The sequence below is a fragment of the Venturia canescens genome, chromosome 9 (assembly GCF_019457755.1).
Source record: "Venturia canescens isolate UGA chromosome 9, ASM1945775v1, whole genome shotgun sequence".
NCBI classification, from domain to species: domain Eukaryota; kingdom Metazoa; phylum Arthropoda; class Insecta; order Hymenoptera; family Ichneumonidae; genus Venturia; species Venturia canescens.
The window spans coordinates 14,084,200-14,100,675 of NC_057429.1; the positions used below are offsets into that span (position 1 = coordinate 14,084,200).

A 16,476-nucleotide genomic window follows, 5' to 3' on the forward strand; every position below is an offset into this window, starting at 1 on the left:
ATCAAGTGAGTTCCCAAAAAAAGATACTAATATCATTCCTTTATTCGGTATGAAGCATCGATTTCAATTGGTCCTTCGGTTTTTCTCTGCACTAATTTTTAGCACGTTTTCAGTACTACGGCCGAAAATTGATTAAGCAAAAATTAAAATGACGTTTGAAACCCAAACGGCATAGGTACCAATATTTTCTTTCTTGCAATATCTATTTTTGATCGGAGTATTAGCTAGCAAAGCTAATTGGGTAATGTTTCGAAATATAAATATTGGAGGGAGGGGGTGACAAAAAAATCACGTTTCGCAGGCAGTGCGCTCCTCGTATTTTAAAAGGTTCGGGCATTCTTAAATGTTATTCTGTTTGAAGGATATTCCTCCACAAAAACTGAATCAAGCTCCTCTGAATGAAGAGTTTGAAAATTCGGCCACATTCGATTATTTGATGAATTTGTTTTTACTAATTTCGTAACTTATTGCAAATTTAAATTTAAGTATAATCTCTTGAAAAAGATCGCAGAGTTGACGGATTTTCTAGAATAACTTTTATCTGTGAAAAATACAATGCTTTTGCTAGAATATATGGGTATAGTTTGTATTTGAATTATTTGAACATTTTCGCACAGAAAAGTTTATTTTAAATACATGTTTCAAAAATCAATGTCTCACTTTGCCCTAAGGCCCGTTTTCTCCAACGTTAATCTGAGTTTAAACTCGGTTCATCCTATCTCGAAACTATATGGAAAAAATTGAACTGAGTTTGAACCGCGTCGGAGAAAACGGCCATAACCCATTGACCCTATTTTCATCAACATTTTTCTGTACATAGATGGATATAGATGTACAAAGGGGAAAACTATTCAATTTTTCAAACGTACATAATAGATGAAAAAGAAGGTGTAAGAGTGTATCGTTGTAGGACTCGGTACATCGAAAATCAATAAAGCGCAACTCGCGATCAGAGCAGCTGCAGTTCCTAACCGAGGTGTCCATATTTTATTGTGCTAACGCGGGATAAGATCCTGTATTGTCCATCTCGCTCGATCACTTCCTTTCTCGTGTACCCGAGAGAGGTTATGTTACTCGAAATTTCACGATGTTATGTTACAAGAGCGAGAGAAACGAAAATTCCGTTCTATTTATAGTGAAAAGAAAAATCGAGGAGATATTCCTTGAGTAAGAAGAGCGAGCATCTCGCGTGGCTAAAATGAGTCCAGAACTCCTTCAAAAGAACATAATAGTCGCACGATAGCGAGTGTTAAGAACAAAAAGATTCTATAGTGGGCATTAGTGCGATTTAGCTCGGAGGAAAATGGGTAGGAAGAAACCTCATCCTTCGTCGAAAGGTAAACATCATCAAAATCATCAGTCTCAACAAAAAAGAACTGATTCCAATCCGAAAAAGAATGAGAGCAATGTTTTGTGTGAAAAACTTTTTCGACGTAAGTATACAGATTTCCTTTTTACTTCAAAAAAATAATATTAATCATTCAACATCCTTTTTCTCTACTCTAAAATTTGATTTTTCTTTCAAGTCTGCAGCGATCCTGTCGATGTAGCTCGTCTATGGAATAATTATATCGAACTGACACAAGTTCTTGATGATATTAATCGTCTTGCAGAGATGAAGACTCGCGAGACCAAGAGATCTCAAGCTACTGAAAGTTTTCTTCAATGGCTCAAAGAAAACAATGCCAATGTCGATAGCGCTGCATTATCAGAATTTTCAGGCTACGACATGGGCCTCAAAGCCAATAAAGATTTTGCTGCTGGTGAAATCATTCTCGAAATCCCTGGAAGTATTATTCTCAGCACCGAAACAGCTGCTCCAGAATTATCGGCCCTTCAAAATGATCCTTTAATACAACATATGCCTCAAGTTGCTCTTGCCATTGCTCTTCTCGTCGAACGACATAAAGACAATTCAAAGTGGAAACCCTATTTGGATATTTTGCCCAATACTTACTGTACCGTTCTTTACATGAGCGCCCTTGAACTCGGTGAACTTAAGGGCAGTCCAACTCTTGGTAATTATTGCAATTCAACTCTCCTTTGTTTATTTTTAATGAAAATGATACTTGACTAATGTCAACGAATGTTTTCCTCTTTCATGATTGTTGGTTAAATCAGTTTTTCAATTTTTAGAATGAAAAGTAACTTATTACTGTATAGAAAAATTGAAGAAAACATTTGCTCAATTTCATTTTCAAGATACATTCATTCGGGTATTTTAACAGACAAGTCAAATCAAATTCTTTGATAAAAATAAAAAGATGGTGTTTCATAAAGATTGTTTCAGTATCATTATTTTTAATTCATTTTTCTGTCATGACTAAAATATTTTTTGTCACATCTCGTACTTGCGCATGTTTAGGACATGAAAATAAATACGATTGAATTTATCGTACAGAACCAGCATTGAAGCAGAGCCGAAATATCGTGAGACAATTCGCGTATTTCTCGCAGATGTTTTACAACACCCGGAATCCAGTTTCCGACCTACTGAGGCCTTATTTCAATTGGGAAGAATATCGGTAAGCTTCGAACGAATTTAAGTCCAAGATTTCTGCATTACGACCCCAATTAATTCCGTAAAGATCTTTTTTTCTGCTTGAGCGTGTTTCTATCATCAAATCTAGGCTATCGTAGGGTGATAAAAAAACGCAACTAATAAATAATCACAAAGATCTATTATAAAAATGATTATTACACTTTTTTAATACAAAACAAAATCGCATTACAGTGCAGCAATAAATATACGACGATAGTACAAAAATACACATTTACGTTAAAGCCCTAATTCAACAATATTTTGAAATACTTCCTAGTATTGTACAACCGTTCGTCTTCATTCCGGTGCTTTTTTTTTGGTTAGTGTCCCGATCGAAAATTAGAATAAATACCGAACAATTCCTCTCATAATCGGAATTGTTCGAATTGAAAGATCAGCCTTCGATAACGAGTTTTATCTACGATAAAAACCGATGGTCAATTAATACTACAAAATATTGGGATGTCGATCTACTTGTTGTTTTTTCATCCACAAAATTTTTATGTTAAAACTAAAAAATTCTAGCATAATTCAACAATTGGCTCAACAACAAGAAATTGAGCTTTTTTCAAACTACCATTTCTTTTTCAAGGTCTCTTAGGAAAATGATGAAAGTAAAAAATTCTTTAGTTTGCTTTTTTCAGGTCTGATTGTTCTGATAAACAAGTTGTTTCGAACAGCCCAACAAAACTTGATCTGATTGTCAAAGGAAACGTTTTATCTATTTCATAAAATCTGGTATTGTTTCCCAACTGTCATTGGCATCCAAAGAATCATTTTCAATATCGCCCTGCGCTTCGAAGTGTTCAACTTCGTGATTGTCTCGTCGCTCAGGTCTCTTACTCGTCGAAGTCGCGACGACGTTTACCATAATTGTATTTAGACTGCTCGAATTTGATAGTTTTCTCGCTGTCATAGCTGGCCCTTGAAAAACAGATCTCGAAAAGGTGTTCCTGTAAGTGTACTTTTGTTTCTGTTTTATACGACAGACAATGAATATCGCAAGAAATACAACAATTGTGACACCGAGTATAGCCCCGCTGGCAATTATGCTCGGACGTACTTTTGATAAATTTCTTTTTTCACTTGTTTTCTTCGTGATTGTTGAATAATCGGTGCGAATATTTGTTACAGTTATTTCTTTCTCGCTCGGTGTGGATTTTTCAACGATTTCTTCCACTACGCCAATCTCAACGAGATTCGTTGGTGAATCCGGGGATTCAATTTTAGGAACGGTGCTCCCATTCACGATGGATGACGACTCGGTTTTCTCAGATTCCAAGGATTTTTCTGTACTCGCTCCTTCAGGACGGATTGAAAATGGCAGAGAATCGAAGGCCTTCAATAATTCCAGTATATTTTCATTTTTTCCTTCATTTTCCACGGTTGTGGGATCAAATTTCGGTCTTTCTGTACCGATCGATGAAATGTATGTTTCTTCCGACATCCTTTCCGTTTCTGTCGTCTCTCTCGACGCCGAATCGATCTCTATGTCCGAAAGGTCCTCTGTCGTTGGTTCCAGACCTATTTCCTCCGTGACCGTTGTTTCCCTCGGTGATTTAATTGTAGTTACGTCGTTCTGCTTGTAATTTCGCGAATCGGCAGTTTCTCGAGAATGTAAAATTTCCGCGAGGTGCACTCGACTTGAACCTCTTTGTCTCAGTTCGATTAACTCGTCTATGCTCATGTTTCGCGATTTTAATAAACGTTCTAAACGCTTCGCGCTTGAACCTGTGCTGAATAATTCGAAAATTTCTGCACGTGCTTCCGGCTCGATTTCCGATATTACAAGCTCGTAAGGCTTGCTAGTTGTTGAAAATATTAGGTGATTTTTCGGAGAATTAGGATTTTGAATTGAAAGTTCCTCCGTTTTCGTAGTCGATATTTTGTAAGGCTCGTCGCTCATCGTCAGTTCCTTATCTTCGTTCATTTCATCTTTTTTCACATTTTCATTCTTGCTCAATTCACGAGGCTCGTCGCTCTGGTAATCGAGATCCATAATTCGATAAACATCAGGACTCGAGGTGTTTCGATCGCTCGCAACTATATTCACTTTTCCATCCAATATTTTCGTCTCGTTCTCCGATGAAATTCGTGGTGTTTGTTGAGTGCTACTCAAAATATTTTCAATGCTCAAAGTGAACCCGGATTCTTCGTCAAATTTAATCTTGTTCCCTTTTTCTGTACTTTCCTTATCTGGAATTGTCGTAGATTCTATTTTCTTCATGGTGAAATCTGAAAATTCCATTATTTCATCCTCATCGATATTCAGTAACGATAATTTTTCTTGTTTTCCCAAATTTTCAACACTTTGATTGTGACCGTGAGAATTTTCGAACTTTATTTCCTTTTCCGTATCTTCGACGAGCTTTTCTTCGGAGAATCCATTCGAATGTGGCAGAATTATTGGTTTCGTCAATCGAACGATGGCCGAGAGTTTCTCGTTTTCATTGGAATTCCTCTGACCGACTTCGGTCTCGGCCGAATCCATTTGTTCTCCAGATTCTTCCTTCACTGGTTCCCTCGTGCTCGTATCAGTTTCCACGTGATTTTTGTTTCTCAAATTTCTCAGGATTTCATTAGTAGTGGAATTCAGAACGAAGAGACTGCCTGACGCGTTGTTTCCGAAATGTTTATCGGTATCAGCGTAAAACTTTTCCGTTTCGTATATTTTCGGTTTGACATCAATTACTTCGGCACTTTCGTTGTCAGCTGACTTCAAAACGTTCAAAACTTCGGCTTTCCCTTGCAGTAGGTCGTTCAAAGTTAAATTCCGTCTTTGCAAAAGTTCTGAAAGGCTCGAACCTTCGATCTGCTGCATTTTCAGGAGACTTTTGAGCTCCGCGTTTTCGGATTTTCTTTTCGAATTCAAATTACCCGATTTGTTACGTTCTCGGGCGCGAACCACTTTTTTCTCGTGAATTGCACGTCGCGTCGACACTTCCGGTTTCCTCATTGATCTCGTTGACAATTTCTCCGTGTCTCCAGTACCGTCGATATATTTTTCTGTGCTCCAAGTTATGGAATAAGTCGGAGCCCTCGTTTCGCCTCGTGTTTCGACGAATTCGTAATGTTGAGGTGGTCGACGCTTCCTCGGTCTCGGTTTCTGGTATTCTTCGTCAATAAGCTCGTACTCGTTTGGATGAGCTTGAAAAGTGTCGCTGTAACGTGACCTCGAATCATCCGACCCCGTATTATAAGCAAATTGTCGATTCCTTAGTCTTCCGGGTCTTCTTGTTGGTTCGACAGGATTCTTAGTTTCGTCGTTTATTTCATAGAGCATCGAATCGATCAAGCGAGTGCCGGGAATTCTCGCGAATTTTTCACGACGCGAAAAGCCATTATTTCGTCCTCGTAAATCGTCGTGACGTTCATCTTCCTCCACAGATTCTTTTTTCCTCTGAGAAAAAAAACCTCGATTCCCGATAGGAATGGGAATTCTGTCGATGGTTTCTTCATCGTCGAATCGAACCTTCGACGATTCTTCTTCCGAAGTTCCAACAGAGTCACGCACTTTTTTCCCTTCCTCCTCGCTTGCTAACTTCCCGAGTGGCAGTTTCTTTCTTCTCGATGAATCGTCGAATGGAACCCGCGGCAACGCGTCACCGTCTCTCCATTTTGGCTCCAACGCTGAGCCACTGTTTCGCCATTTTCCTATCAACTCCTCGTCCTCGTACTCATCCGAATCGAGCCGGGAATTTTCGTACCTTTCACCACTTTCATCCTCGTATTCTCGCACTTCCGAACGATATCTCTGGAATTTGATAAGCAAAAAAGAAAAGTGTTATATTTTATATACCGATGCTTTGCTTCCGTCAACATTGCGACGACCATAAAATTTGTTCCGATGTTCCTTCAGCTATTGACTCTATTAAACTTCTGCAAATTGTTCGAAATCAAATTTCGTTACGATTAAATTAAGAATCAGCTCTAAATCCTGCATTTTAGTATTCCGTTTCGATAAAATCGAGGAATAAACCGTGGTTTTCAGTGATAAAAAAGTGATCAGAAAAATATGGACTCAAAACTGATCAAAGAAACAATCGAACTATTTTTATCTCGTGTAATGGAAAGAATTTTGGATTTTGTGTGCACATCCAAATGTTTTATTTAGGATTGTCTTTCGTCGTGGAGAGTATTTTGGGAATGCCAAAGAGAATTGAGTCAGGGTATTAAATTTGTTGCAGGCGGAATAAAGTGAAATGGGATGGAACTGTCATTGAGGGAAGTTTTTGAGAATGACATTTAAGAGAAAGTGATTGAGAGGACGAGAGGCTACATTTTTGTCTCAGCTCTGAACGTCGAAATTCTGGTGGAGATAATGTTTTGACTAAAATATGTGAAGCGTCATTAATCCTTGTTGTACGTAACCGATTCTATATAAACTAAAAGGCAGTAAAAGAGAAATTGAGAGAACAAAGAACTTGAGTGCTGGTGATAAAAAAGTTTCGACTCATTGAAGAGCAGTAAAAAAAATGACTCGTGAAGATTGATGCTGTGAAAGCAAATATCATCTTTAATCGAACGAGAATAAATCTCATAGAAAAAATTGAGTCTCTTGTCAGTGGTGCTGGATGTGAAAGAGGCTTTCCCTCGTAAGAATTTCTCATTGAAGCTTGATTAGAGAAAGCAGTAGTGTGCAAATGATTCATAAAATATTTTGTAAATTATTCGCCAAGTTACAACTGTAAAACCAGAAAAAGGGGAAAAGACAAAAAATGTTGGATGTGCAAAGATCCTCGGAGAAGATGCATGTGCAATTTCACCGTCGTGCTTCGCGGAAAAGTGCTCGATTGTGACGCGAGAAACGACAAAGGTCGTGAGAACGAAACTCCAATTATGATTCTCCTCGGCGGAGTCGAAAGTTGTGCATGGAAAGTCGACATAAGAATCTCGCGGCTCCTCTTTCCGAGTTGCGATCAACGATGTAACGCTAAATTTATCCGCTCGATATTCGAGACCTCAAAAACCACCTTCCGGCTTATTAAACGGTCCGGTGCTCCCTCCATTTCGTCGCTTCTTTCTCTGACAGTGAACAATCAATTGTTATTTATTTCCATCGAGGTCGACTGTTCGATGGAAAAATCGCTTCACACTGCCTCGATTTCAAAATCGATAAAATTGCCACTCCGTCACAACTCATTAACTCTTCGTCCAATGGACGAATATTATAACGCTCCACGATCGACAACCACCAACGACCATTCTGTTTTTCAAATGAAACAACAAAAATGAAAGTTTCGCACCAATTGTATTGCACCGTTGCACAATCTCTTTTACCGACGAGCTCGTACCCATTTCAACTGACATTTTTCATTTTCAGTTCGTTCTCATACTTTTAATTAATTGAAGAATTATTTATCCGAGTGTCATTATGACGCAGCTGTGTATCGCAACAAAATTTTCAATTCTCGTCTTCTGATTGGTTTCAGTATAAAATGCAATTGAAAATCAACCGGTCAAGGCGCAAGAAAAACCAAATTCCTATTTTAATTGATTGCTAACAATCAGGTTAATTAGAACCTTCAGTTTTTTATAAAGTTTGATAATTGGAGACTCAATTAATTATGTTTGTTGATGTCAAATTCTGGGATCATCAAATATTTTCATTCCATCTGCTCGAATACTTCTCACGTTGCTTTTAACTCGAGAATTTTTTACGAATTTGACATTTTTAAAGATTCGAGGCGGTATAGTACCGCAAATTTGGTTGAATTTAAGTTTTGGTCGTCTCCAAAAGCGACATTTTTTTACTAAAATTAAATTTTGTCGAATGTTTTCGTTTGTGCGGCTGAATTTCAACTGCAAAATATTTTGAGATAAAAACCAGTCGAAATTTGTTTTCAATTTGGATTTTCGTTGGACTCGAAGACAATTTTTATTTTGCGCGTAAAGTCTGATGAATTGCTTTTCGAATTCTCATTAATCTTACATTTCTCACAAGTCGAACAAAGCACTCTGAGAATGGTAAAAATATTTGTGTTGATCGGGAACACGCATAATTTCCATTAGCATTCTCGATTAATCCTGAGGCCTCACCTGATTCTCATGATTGCGAAAACTGCTAGAAATGTCCGTACTTCCGTGCCGATCCTGTGTTGAGGAATAGCCGATCGTAATCAGCGAGAAAACAATGCACGACAATTTCCACATTGCTTCTTGACGCTTTTCCCGCTCAAATCTTCATTACTCCATGAAAGAAAATATTCCAACGTGAATATTGCAACGTGACGTTCAAAAGAGGAATAATAGCTGAGATAATGACACTTGTGGCTCCATTTTCTCGAATTTTGTTTCAGCAGAAAATCCTCGTGTCAAAAATGCAGTCTTTTGTTAACAATTGGTTTCGGTACTCTATTAAAAAACACATGCACGTAAAACACAATGAAGCACAAAATCAAAAATATGATATTTTTGCGGTTGCACAGACCACGAAGTTCTTCCACATTCATGCAGTTATTTTAATTTATAGCACACTTGTAAAGGTACGAGATTTGTCTAATTATTCACGGATGTCAATTAAAGTATTTTTTTTTTGGAAGAATACACACCATTTCATCAAATTCACATAATTTCATCACGAAATTTCACAAAAACAATCCTTCCGGTTTATCGAGAGGCAAAACAAAATTGAAAAATACGCCACACTGTCGCTGCTCTCTCGTGAAGCGTTCGCTCCGCTCCGTGTAAGTTCTTCTCGCAAACTGATGAACGTTTTCTCTCGGCTACGTGGTAAGTAAGTCGGTGAAACTTGAGGATATTTCTAGAGGTTCATAGATACTCTCGAACTTCTTCCTCCTCAATCCACGCCTCACTTTGCCAATGTCTATAAGAAGATGAATTTCATCTCGGAGTGAGAACTCGGCGATATTTCTCCAGACTATCCAACGATGGGTGAACGTCTTCGCGAATACATTCTAATTCCAATGGTTCCGAGATCTCATTTATTTACGATGGTCTCGCGTCTCACAACGCTGGAGATTTGAATTTGCCTGTTCGTAAATGAGATTGATCTTCTCAGATTGAATCATGAGACCTACTTCTTTAACTCAATCTCAAGAGAATACTGTTTTATTTTCACATTCAAATTATCAGTCCAATGAAGTAACTTGCACTTTAGAAGCTTGCACAGCTACCGCAGACAGCCTTGATGCTTTATTGAAGAAATCGATGAATTTTGACGAAAAATCGAAAACAAGATTTATATTTGTTGAGAATTATCAATAGTGTGGTTCAAGAAATTTCCTCTGTGCGTTTGGTCAAACTAATCGAAAGGAAGTTCACGGAGCAAGGAAACTGCAAAAATTTGATTGTTAAACTCAATTCTGGATAAAATCATTTTTTTCGAGGAACTTGAAAGTGTGTGTGTGTGTGTTTTTTTTCGAATATAATTTCTTTTTGCAATTTCTCTCGTTAGGGTCATGCAAAAAGAATATGTAAATTTGTTGAATTAACGTGATCACACGTCGTTTATATAATCGAAAGGAAATTGGTGATGGTGGTCCGATCGGAGGAGTTTTGACGTGGCATTCAAGAAGGGCATCGAGTTTCGTTGAATTATATTATCGAGTGTAACAGGCTCTGCACTATGTGCGAGTTTCTCGATTAATATCCGAAGCAAAGTTTTATGCACGTATATATATTTGTATATACAGTAATATTATATCCGAGTAAAAACATTAACAGTGGAGAAAGTATGACGAAGATCTCACGATCTTCAATTCTTAGCACGACCTTCCCACATGCAGTCGAGTGTACATCCCCCCCACAAGAATCAAGCATAACAAGTCTCTGCGCCTCCTTTATTCCGTGCTCCTCTATCGATAAATCGTTCTCGCTCTCAGTGAGGTATTGTGAAACGTAAGAAAAAAACATGTTTGTTCCGTCTCTTTCTCTCTTGTTTTTTCTCGTTCACTTCAATCCATTACAGCATTTTACACATTGCCTACTAAGCAACGTTATGTTTTCTTGAAATTTCGAGAGATTTCACTACGAGCTACGAAGTACAAGGGGCTTTTGTTTTCCTTTAGTTTCTCGTTAAACCAACCGAAATGCCGGTGCTTCGTTATAAAAGACGACCACATCGAATACGAGAGCCGGAAGACGCCTTATTGCACTCTTTAACTGGATAAAACACACACGCTGACTCAACGAGTGCTATCATAATTCGACTCTGTTGTTACAATCACGTGTCACATTTCATTGCTTCTTTCTTGTTTTTTGGAACTCGTGTTTTTTTTTTTTTTTTTTTTTTCAATTATTTTCAACCTTGTTGGGAGCCACTTTAAAAGCGTGGCGGTGGTTGCGGACAGTGCTGGAAACTATAGGAATATCCAGGAAACAGTTTTTTGTGCTGTAACGTTTGTTTAATTAAATGCGAATTTTTTGGATGAGGAAGTTACGGATTCTTCCGGTAATCCCGGACTTTTTGTTGTTGTAATAATATTCTCAGACTCGCATGGAATTGTCATTTTACGCACCGTTGAGGAATATCGAAAAAAATGATATTTGAGTTGATCCTATTCGACGCTGAATTGATTGGTTCGTCCACTGATGAAAGAATCGTATCGGAATCGTCAGTCAAACAGGAGCACATGATCTCTCGTTTATTTCATGATTCAGCAATTCGTCGTTGAAGTGTTTTTTCATCCATTATTGTGAGTTAAATTATACGCAAACTGCTGACGTCAAAATAATGTGATTTCACGACACGCAGATGGTCGCATGGAATAGCAACGAATGAGTCTTGCTTCTTTGGCTTGATGTATACTTTCACACGTTCGTACTTTCTTGTTCTCTTACCAAGATGATCGTGAAGCGAAAAGCCACTTCGGCAAAACGGCGAATCTTCTGTTCGGAGTCCATGTCGAATTATGTTTCGTGCGACCGCAACGTTCGAGACAATTATCTCACTAATTTTAGCCAAGCGAAAGTTCGATAATTGGAACTTTTCGATGTTATAAAATTAACCGAGGTCCAATTAACGCTCAATTTAATGTCAGCTACAGCCCGAAAGAGTAATCGTGATGGGCTCTGGAGTTTGCAGAAAATTACAGCTCCAATATCGGTCGATACTTTCGAATTGTCTGTTCTTAACTTAAATCGCCAATTTATAATCGATTATTTTGGATAATCAACTCGTTCTGTCATCAATATAAGTTTGTGAGTAATTCACAAAAAAAGGTCTGTGAAAATACTCGAAAAAAAAAAATGATACTACACTGAGGACAAAAATAGTAGTCCATCGAACTGTTTTTCGTTGAATATAACCTGATTTTGAATTTTTTTTTCGTTCATAATTTAGTATTCAAATGTTTTCATGATCGTTACATCCCAATTCGAGGTTAATTGAGTTCGATTACATATTTAATTGACTCTTAATTTCATCTTATAAAATAATGGTTATTTAATAAGAAAAGAATAAATGAACGTGTGCTATTTTATTATCCGAGGTGTAGTGTAACTGTATTGCGATTCAAATTTGCCCACCACTCGTTTTTTGTCTTATGCGTAAATTTTGTGCTCAAAAAGCATATCGGATTCGACCGTGAATGTCCGTTCGTACGTACGAAGCTCGGCACACAACAAGCAAGTGTTATTCTCCCCGCTCCGCCATTCCTCTCGAGAGAGAAAGTCCTCTCGAGGACGAATAATAACAGCGATCCTTATTATTCACATTTCCGACTTTCTACGACAATCTCGACCGAAAATTGGTGATTTATAAGTGTTATAAATTCGTACGCGTTACTATTACATCGAGCATCATTTTTCTCAGTCACGTAAAATTTTACCGTGCTTATTTTTCAACCGTCATTTATGAATGCACTCATGCAAGCTGCTCCTTTATCGCACTATTAAAGATACCGATAGAAAGTCAACCGCGAGAATTTACGTACGTTCCTTTCCTCTACCCTGGTTTACAAACTCGCTTCCGGCCTATAACATCCTTAATTCTCGCCGATTATAAGCAACGACGATATAATTATGACGAGAACATATGATTTCGTTAACAATTTATTGTACTTTAATCGTGTTCAGAGTCAATTTTATAATCGCACTCTCAATGCATGCAGTGAATTTATATTTATTTATTCTTCAAACGAATGAAATGATTTAGAAAAAATTAAATTTTCAATTAGAACAGAAACGCTCATAATGAATTCAACTTTCTGGTTATTTGAAAAAAAAGTGAAAATTGCTAAGCCATCCTGGTCAAGAGACACGTTCTCCCACGTAGATTCTATGACATCTGGAACGTTGACCTCATTTTCTATCCACCTGATGAACGATTATTTCAGCAGCCTGTTTATTACATTAAAGACGGTGATGTTTTGATTTTCAGCTGGGCAGTATCCACGGTTATGACCAGGCAGAATCTCATACCAAGCAAAAATGGAACACAGATGATACATGCGTTAATCCCTATGTGGGACATGTGCAATCACGAGGAGGGCGAAGTAAGTTTATGCAGCTATTAAGACTATTTTTATTGCGACCAAATGAATCGTGTATTTGTTTTTTTTATGTAATCGTGTATTATGTTTTGGTTTATGTATTACTTCTTCAAGTTGATATATTTTTCTTTTGGGTTCTTAAATTTCACCAATTAAGTTGATTAATACATTGAGAAGCTCGTCAAATTTCCTTTCGCTCGAGCCGAGGCGAGAACCGGATGAGGAGAATTTAATGGGTCATTTTTAACACTCATTTTTTCTTTCGCAGATAACAACCGATTTCAATCTGACTTCAGACACTTGCGTCTGTTACGCTAAGAGATCATTCACGCAGGGCGAGCAAATATTCATAAATTACGGACCACGAACAAATTCTGATTTTTTTGTACACTCGGGCTTTGTTTATCCGGATAATAAGAATGACGGTTTTAAACTACGGCTTGGGATCAGCAAAGCTGATAATTTGTATACGGATCGCATAAACTTGCTCGAGAAACTGGGCTTCACCGCGCCCACCGTTACGTTTTTGTTGATGTCCGGCTCTGAACCTATCACTGAAGAAATGCTCGCTTTTCTCCGTGTCTTCAGCATGAGGAAAGCCGAGCTTGATCATTGGCTACAATCTGACAAAGTTTTTGATCTCAAACATCGCGATTGTGCACTCGACACTGTCGTCGAGGAGAATGTGAGAAAATTCTTGCTCACGCGATTGAAACTCCTCGTTGCTAACTATCCCACGACCCTTGAGGTAATTTTTTGCTCGCTCTTCTTCGTAGATTTTCGACAAAGCGTGAAAAAAATTGTAAATAAATATTATTCTTGATTTATGGACGGAAACAATTAAAAATTCAATTTCAATTCAATTCATTCAATCGAAATTTTTATTTCTAATTTTTCACTCTTCTAATTAATCGACGTGAAGAAAATTCAATAGAATTATTACAAGATTAACTCATATTTTGAGAGTATTCACTAAAACTGACATTTTCTTGAAAGGTTTCCACATGCTTGGATTTACTGGAAAACTCACTCGAAATATGGAAGATATTGGCTTTTTCCTTGATTTTATGATCACATTTCAGCAAAACATTGAAATATAATCAAATCGTATATTTTTAAATTTTTTAATTTTAACATCGTGAGAACTTCTTTTTACCTGAATTTACGATCGATTTTCAGGAGGATCTTGTACTGGTTACGACTCCAATGACTCGGGAAAGAATGATGCCTATACAATTGAGAATACTGGAAAAAAGGATACTTCTCGGTGCTCTCGATTACGTTGAGCAGTGGATGAAAGCCTAAACTCTATGAAAAACTGTGACATAATCGTATGGTACAAAATTTCGGAGTTTCTTTTACCCCCGAGCGCACTAACGTTTGACAATGTCAAAAAAAAAAATCTGAAAGAAGGAAACGGATTATTTATTCGAATAAAGAATGAGAAAGACTTATCAAATTCGCAACCGATGTGATAGTGCGCTCAATCACTGAAAAAAGTTTGTAGGCGACGGAAGAACTTCTCTAACGATTCCATCTTTAGTAGCTTCGAACTTTCGTAACTTACGATTAACGTTTAACGCTTGTATGTTTAGATAAAGCACAGGGTGTTTCGATTCTTTGCCTTGTAAAAACAAAAACAAATTTCATTTTTCAATACTAAATTTTCGCGCGCGATATAGCCTACCACCGTATGTTTGCTGTAAAATACTTAATTGCGTGTCGCATTCGTCAATAACACACTAAAATTCAAAAATATAAGAGTAAAAATAAAAGTTAATGAACATGTGTGTTTAATTATCGTATGATGCAACATGCTTTTGTTGCGTTGCGTTAACTATTAATTGTATTTATGCGAATTTTATGTACTCAAATGTTTTGAAAAAAAATAATAAAAAATGAAAAACGATGAATCACATGACTTTTTTCATTTACTTCCCCAATGTATCGATGCGAATCGTAGAATCCATCGTAAATTGAAACTTATATTTGATAGTATAATTCGTCATTTGGTATGAGGCAATTAAAATGTCAGTCGGAGATCAATTAACGAAGAATGAAATTTGATATAGAATGCTATAGAGAAGAGAGTGCGTGGAGTTTTATAGGTCAAGAGTTATTAATATGTTTACAAAACATGAATATACAAGTGATTGGAGTAATAAGAAACTGAGGCATTGGACCGTTATCGTCTTCGAGTTCGAGTTATTCTTTTGATTATTTTATTGAGCCCTTTAACCAATAGAGGTTCGGGTATGTTTGAAACTATTTATTGCTTCCCAAATAAAGTAGATGAAAAGAAAAAAAAAAATTTCCCGTACCGGGAATCGAACCCGAGCCTCCTGGGTGAAAGCCAGATATCCTAGCCACTAGACCATACGGGAGTGATGTGAGAACTTAATCTTTTATTATTTTTTCGCCACAATGTTTGATTTTAAGTACGTCAACTATTTAAGTTCATCATTTATTGATATATTTGTAACAAAAATTTTTTAATGAAAAACAAGTAATTCATTTTTGAACAGTAAAACGAAGTAAAATTGTAAAAAATAAATCACACCGATGTACCAGCAGTCGGTACATGACTATTTCTCATCTGGACTGGGAGGACTGGAGCGAATATGAATTGATTAATAAAAATCTTAGCATTAGTTAGTTACCCATTTTTTGATAAATGCGTGTTTTGTTTATTACGTACATTTTAGTAGGAAAATGATACAGGAAAAAAAATTTTGCTCCAAAATCAATTTGATCGTAGTTCGCTGGGTTGGTACATATTCCTAGAGAAACCCGGGATCGAATCTAACAATAATTGATGAATTCCGTAGGAATAAAATTGAAATTGAGGGCAAAAGAATTTGTCAGAAGTGGGATTCGAACCCACGCCCTCAGAGAGGACCAGAAATCCCCATCTGAAACCCAGTGTGAACTGAGAAGGAATCATAGAAACCTTGAGTCTGGCGCCTTAGACCGCTCGGCCATCCTGACACTTGAACGGTTCCACCTGAATCATTTAGAAATAGTGACTGGTTAGAATGCATTCAAGATGGGAATAATTTACCAATAATTTATCATATAAAAAGACATTGTGCCAAAAAAGCTATTTTTATCGAGATAGATAACATTCCAAGAGAAAATTGGCTTTCTGCTGGTTCGTCAATGAGTGCACCTCGTTGCGTCCCAGCAAGTTTATCCATGTGCGTGTTTTTGATACGAAAATCGAAATACTGTATGAAAATAAACTCCCCGAAGTGTCATTTTTCGACTCAAGCCCAGTTCGCGTAGATTTGCGAGTGAAATTACCAAAAATAAAGCCATTAATACTCCGATATTTCAAACAAAGATTCATGGGGCGGGGTCGCAACCCCGTCACACAAATATTCCCAGCAAAGTGCACAAAAGACCACACGATGGATACACCCCGGATTACAGCAGGCAAGATAATCTCAAAGAAGCGAGAAAAATCCATAGACTAACTGG

At 37.3% G+C, this 16,476-nt stretch overlaps 2 protein-coding genes and 2 non-coding genes across 4 annotated transcripts; 1 reads left to right on the forward strand and 3 right to left on the reverse strand.

Moving 5' to 3' along the window:
* The first annotated feature begins 42 nt into the window (after window positions 1-42).
* On the forward strand, window positions 43-14,909 carry Setd3 (SET domain containing 3). Its single transcript, XM_043427799.1, has 6 exons — window positions 43-1,433; window positions 1,527-2,018; window positions 2,402-2,525; window positions 12,885-12,999; window positions 13,265-13,744; window positions 14,176-14,909. Exons 1-6 carry the CDS (start codon window positions 1,304-1,306, stop codon window positions 14,299-14,301), a joined length of 1,467 nt encoding a protein of 488 aa, XP_043283734.1. The 5' UTR covers window positions 43-1,303; the 3' UTR covers window positions 14,302-14,909.
* On the reverse strand, window positions 2,663-9,265 carry LOC122415577 (uncharacterized). The gene is made up of 3 exons (XM_043427798.1): window positions 9,094-9,265; window positions 8,582-8,896; window positions 2,663-6,296 (listed from the first exon to the last, which is right to left on the reverse strand). The coding sequence occupies exons 2-3, from the start codon at window positions 8,693-8,695 to the stop codon at window positions 3,264-3,266; spliced, it is 3,147 nt and encodes a 1,048-aa protein (XP_043283733.1). The 5' UTR covers window positions 8,696-8,896; window positions 9,094-9,265; the 3' UTR covers window positions 2,663-3,263.
* Window positions 14,910-15,308: 399 nt separating the features above from the next.
* TRNAE-UUC (transfer RNA glutamic acid (anticodon UUC)) lies at window positions 15,309-15,380 on the reverse strand. Its single transcript has one exon. It is a non-coding gene; the product is annotated as a tRNA-Glu (tRNA).
* Window positions 15,381-15,855: 475 nt separating this feature from the next.
* On the reverse strand, window positions 15,856-15,984 carry TRNAL-CAA (transfer RNA leucine (anticodon CAA)). Its single transcript has 2 exons — window positions 15,947-15,984; window positions 15,856-15,900 (listed from the first exon to the last, which is right to left on the reverse strand). It is a non-coding gene; the product is annotated as a tRNA-Leu (tRNA).
* Window positions 15,985-16,476: the final 492 nt, after the last annotated feature.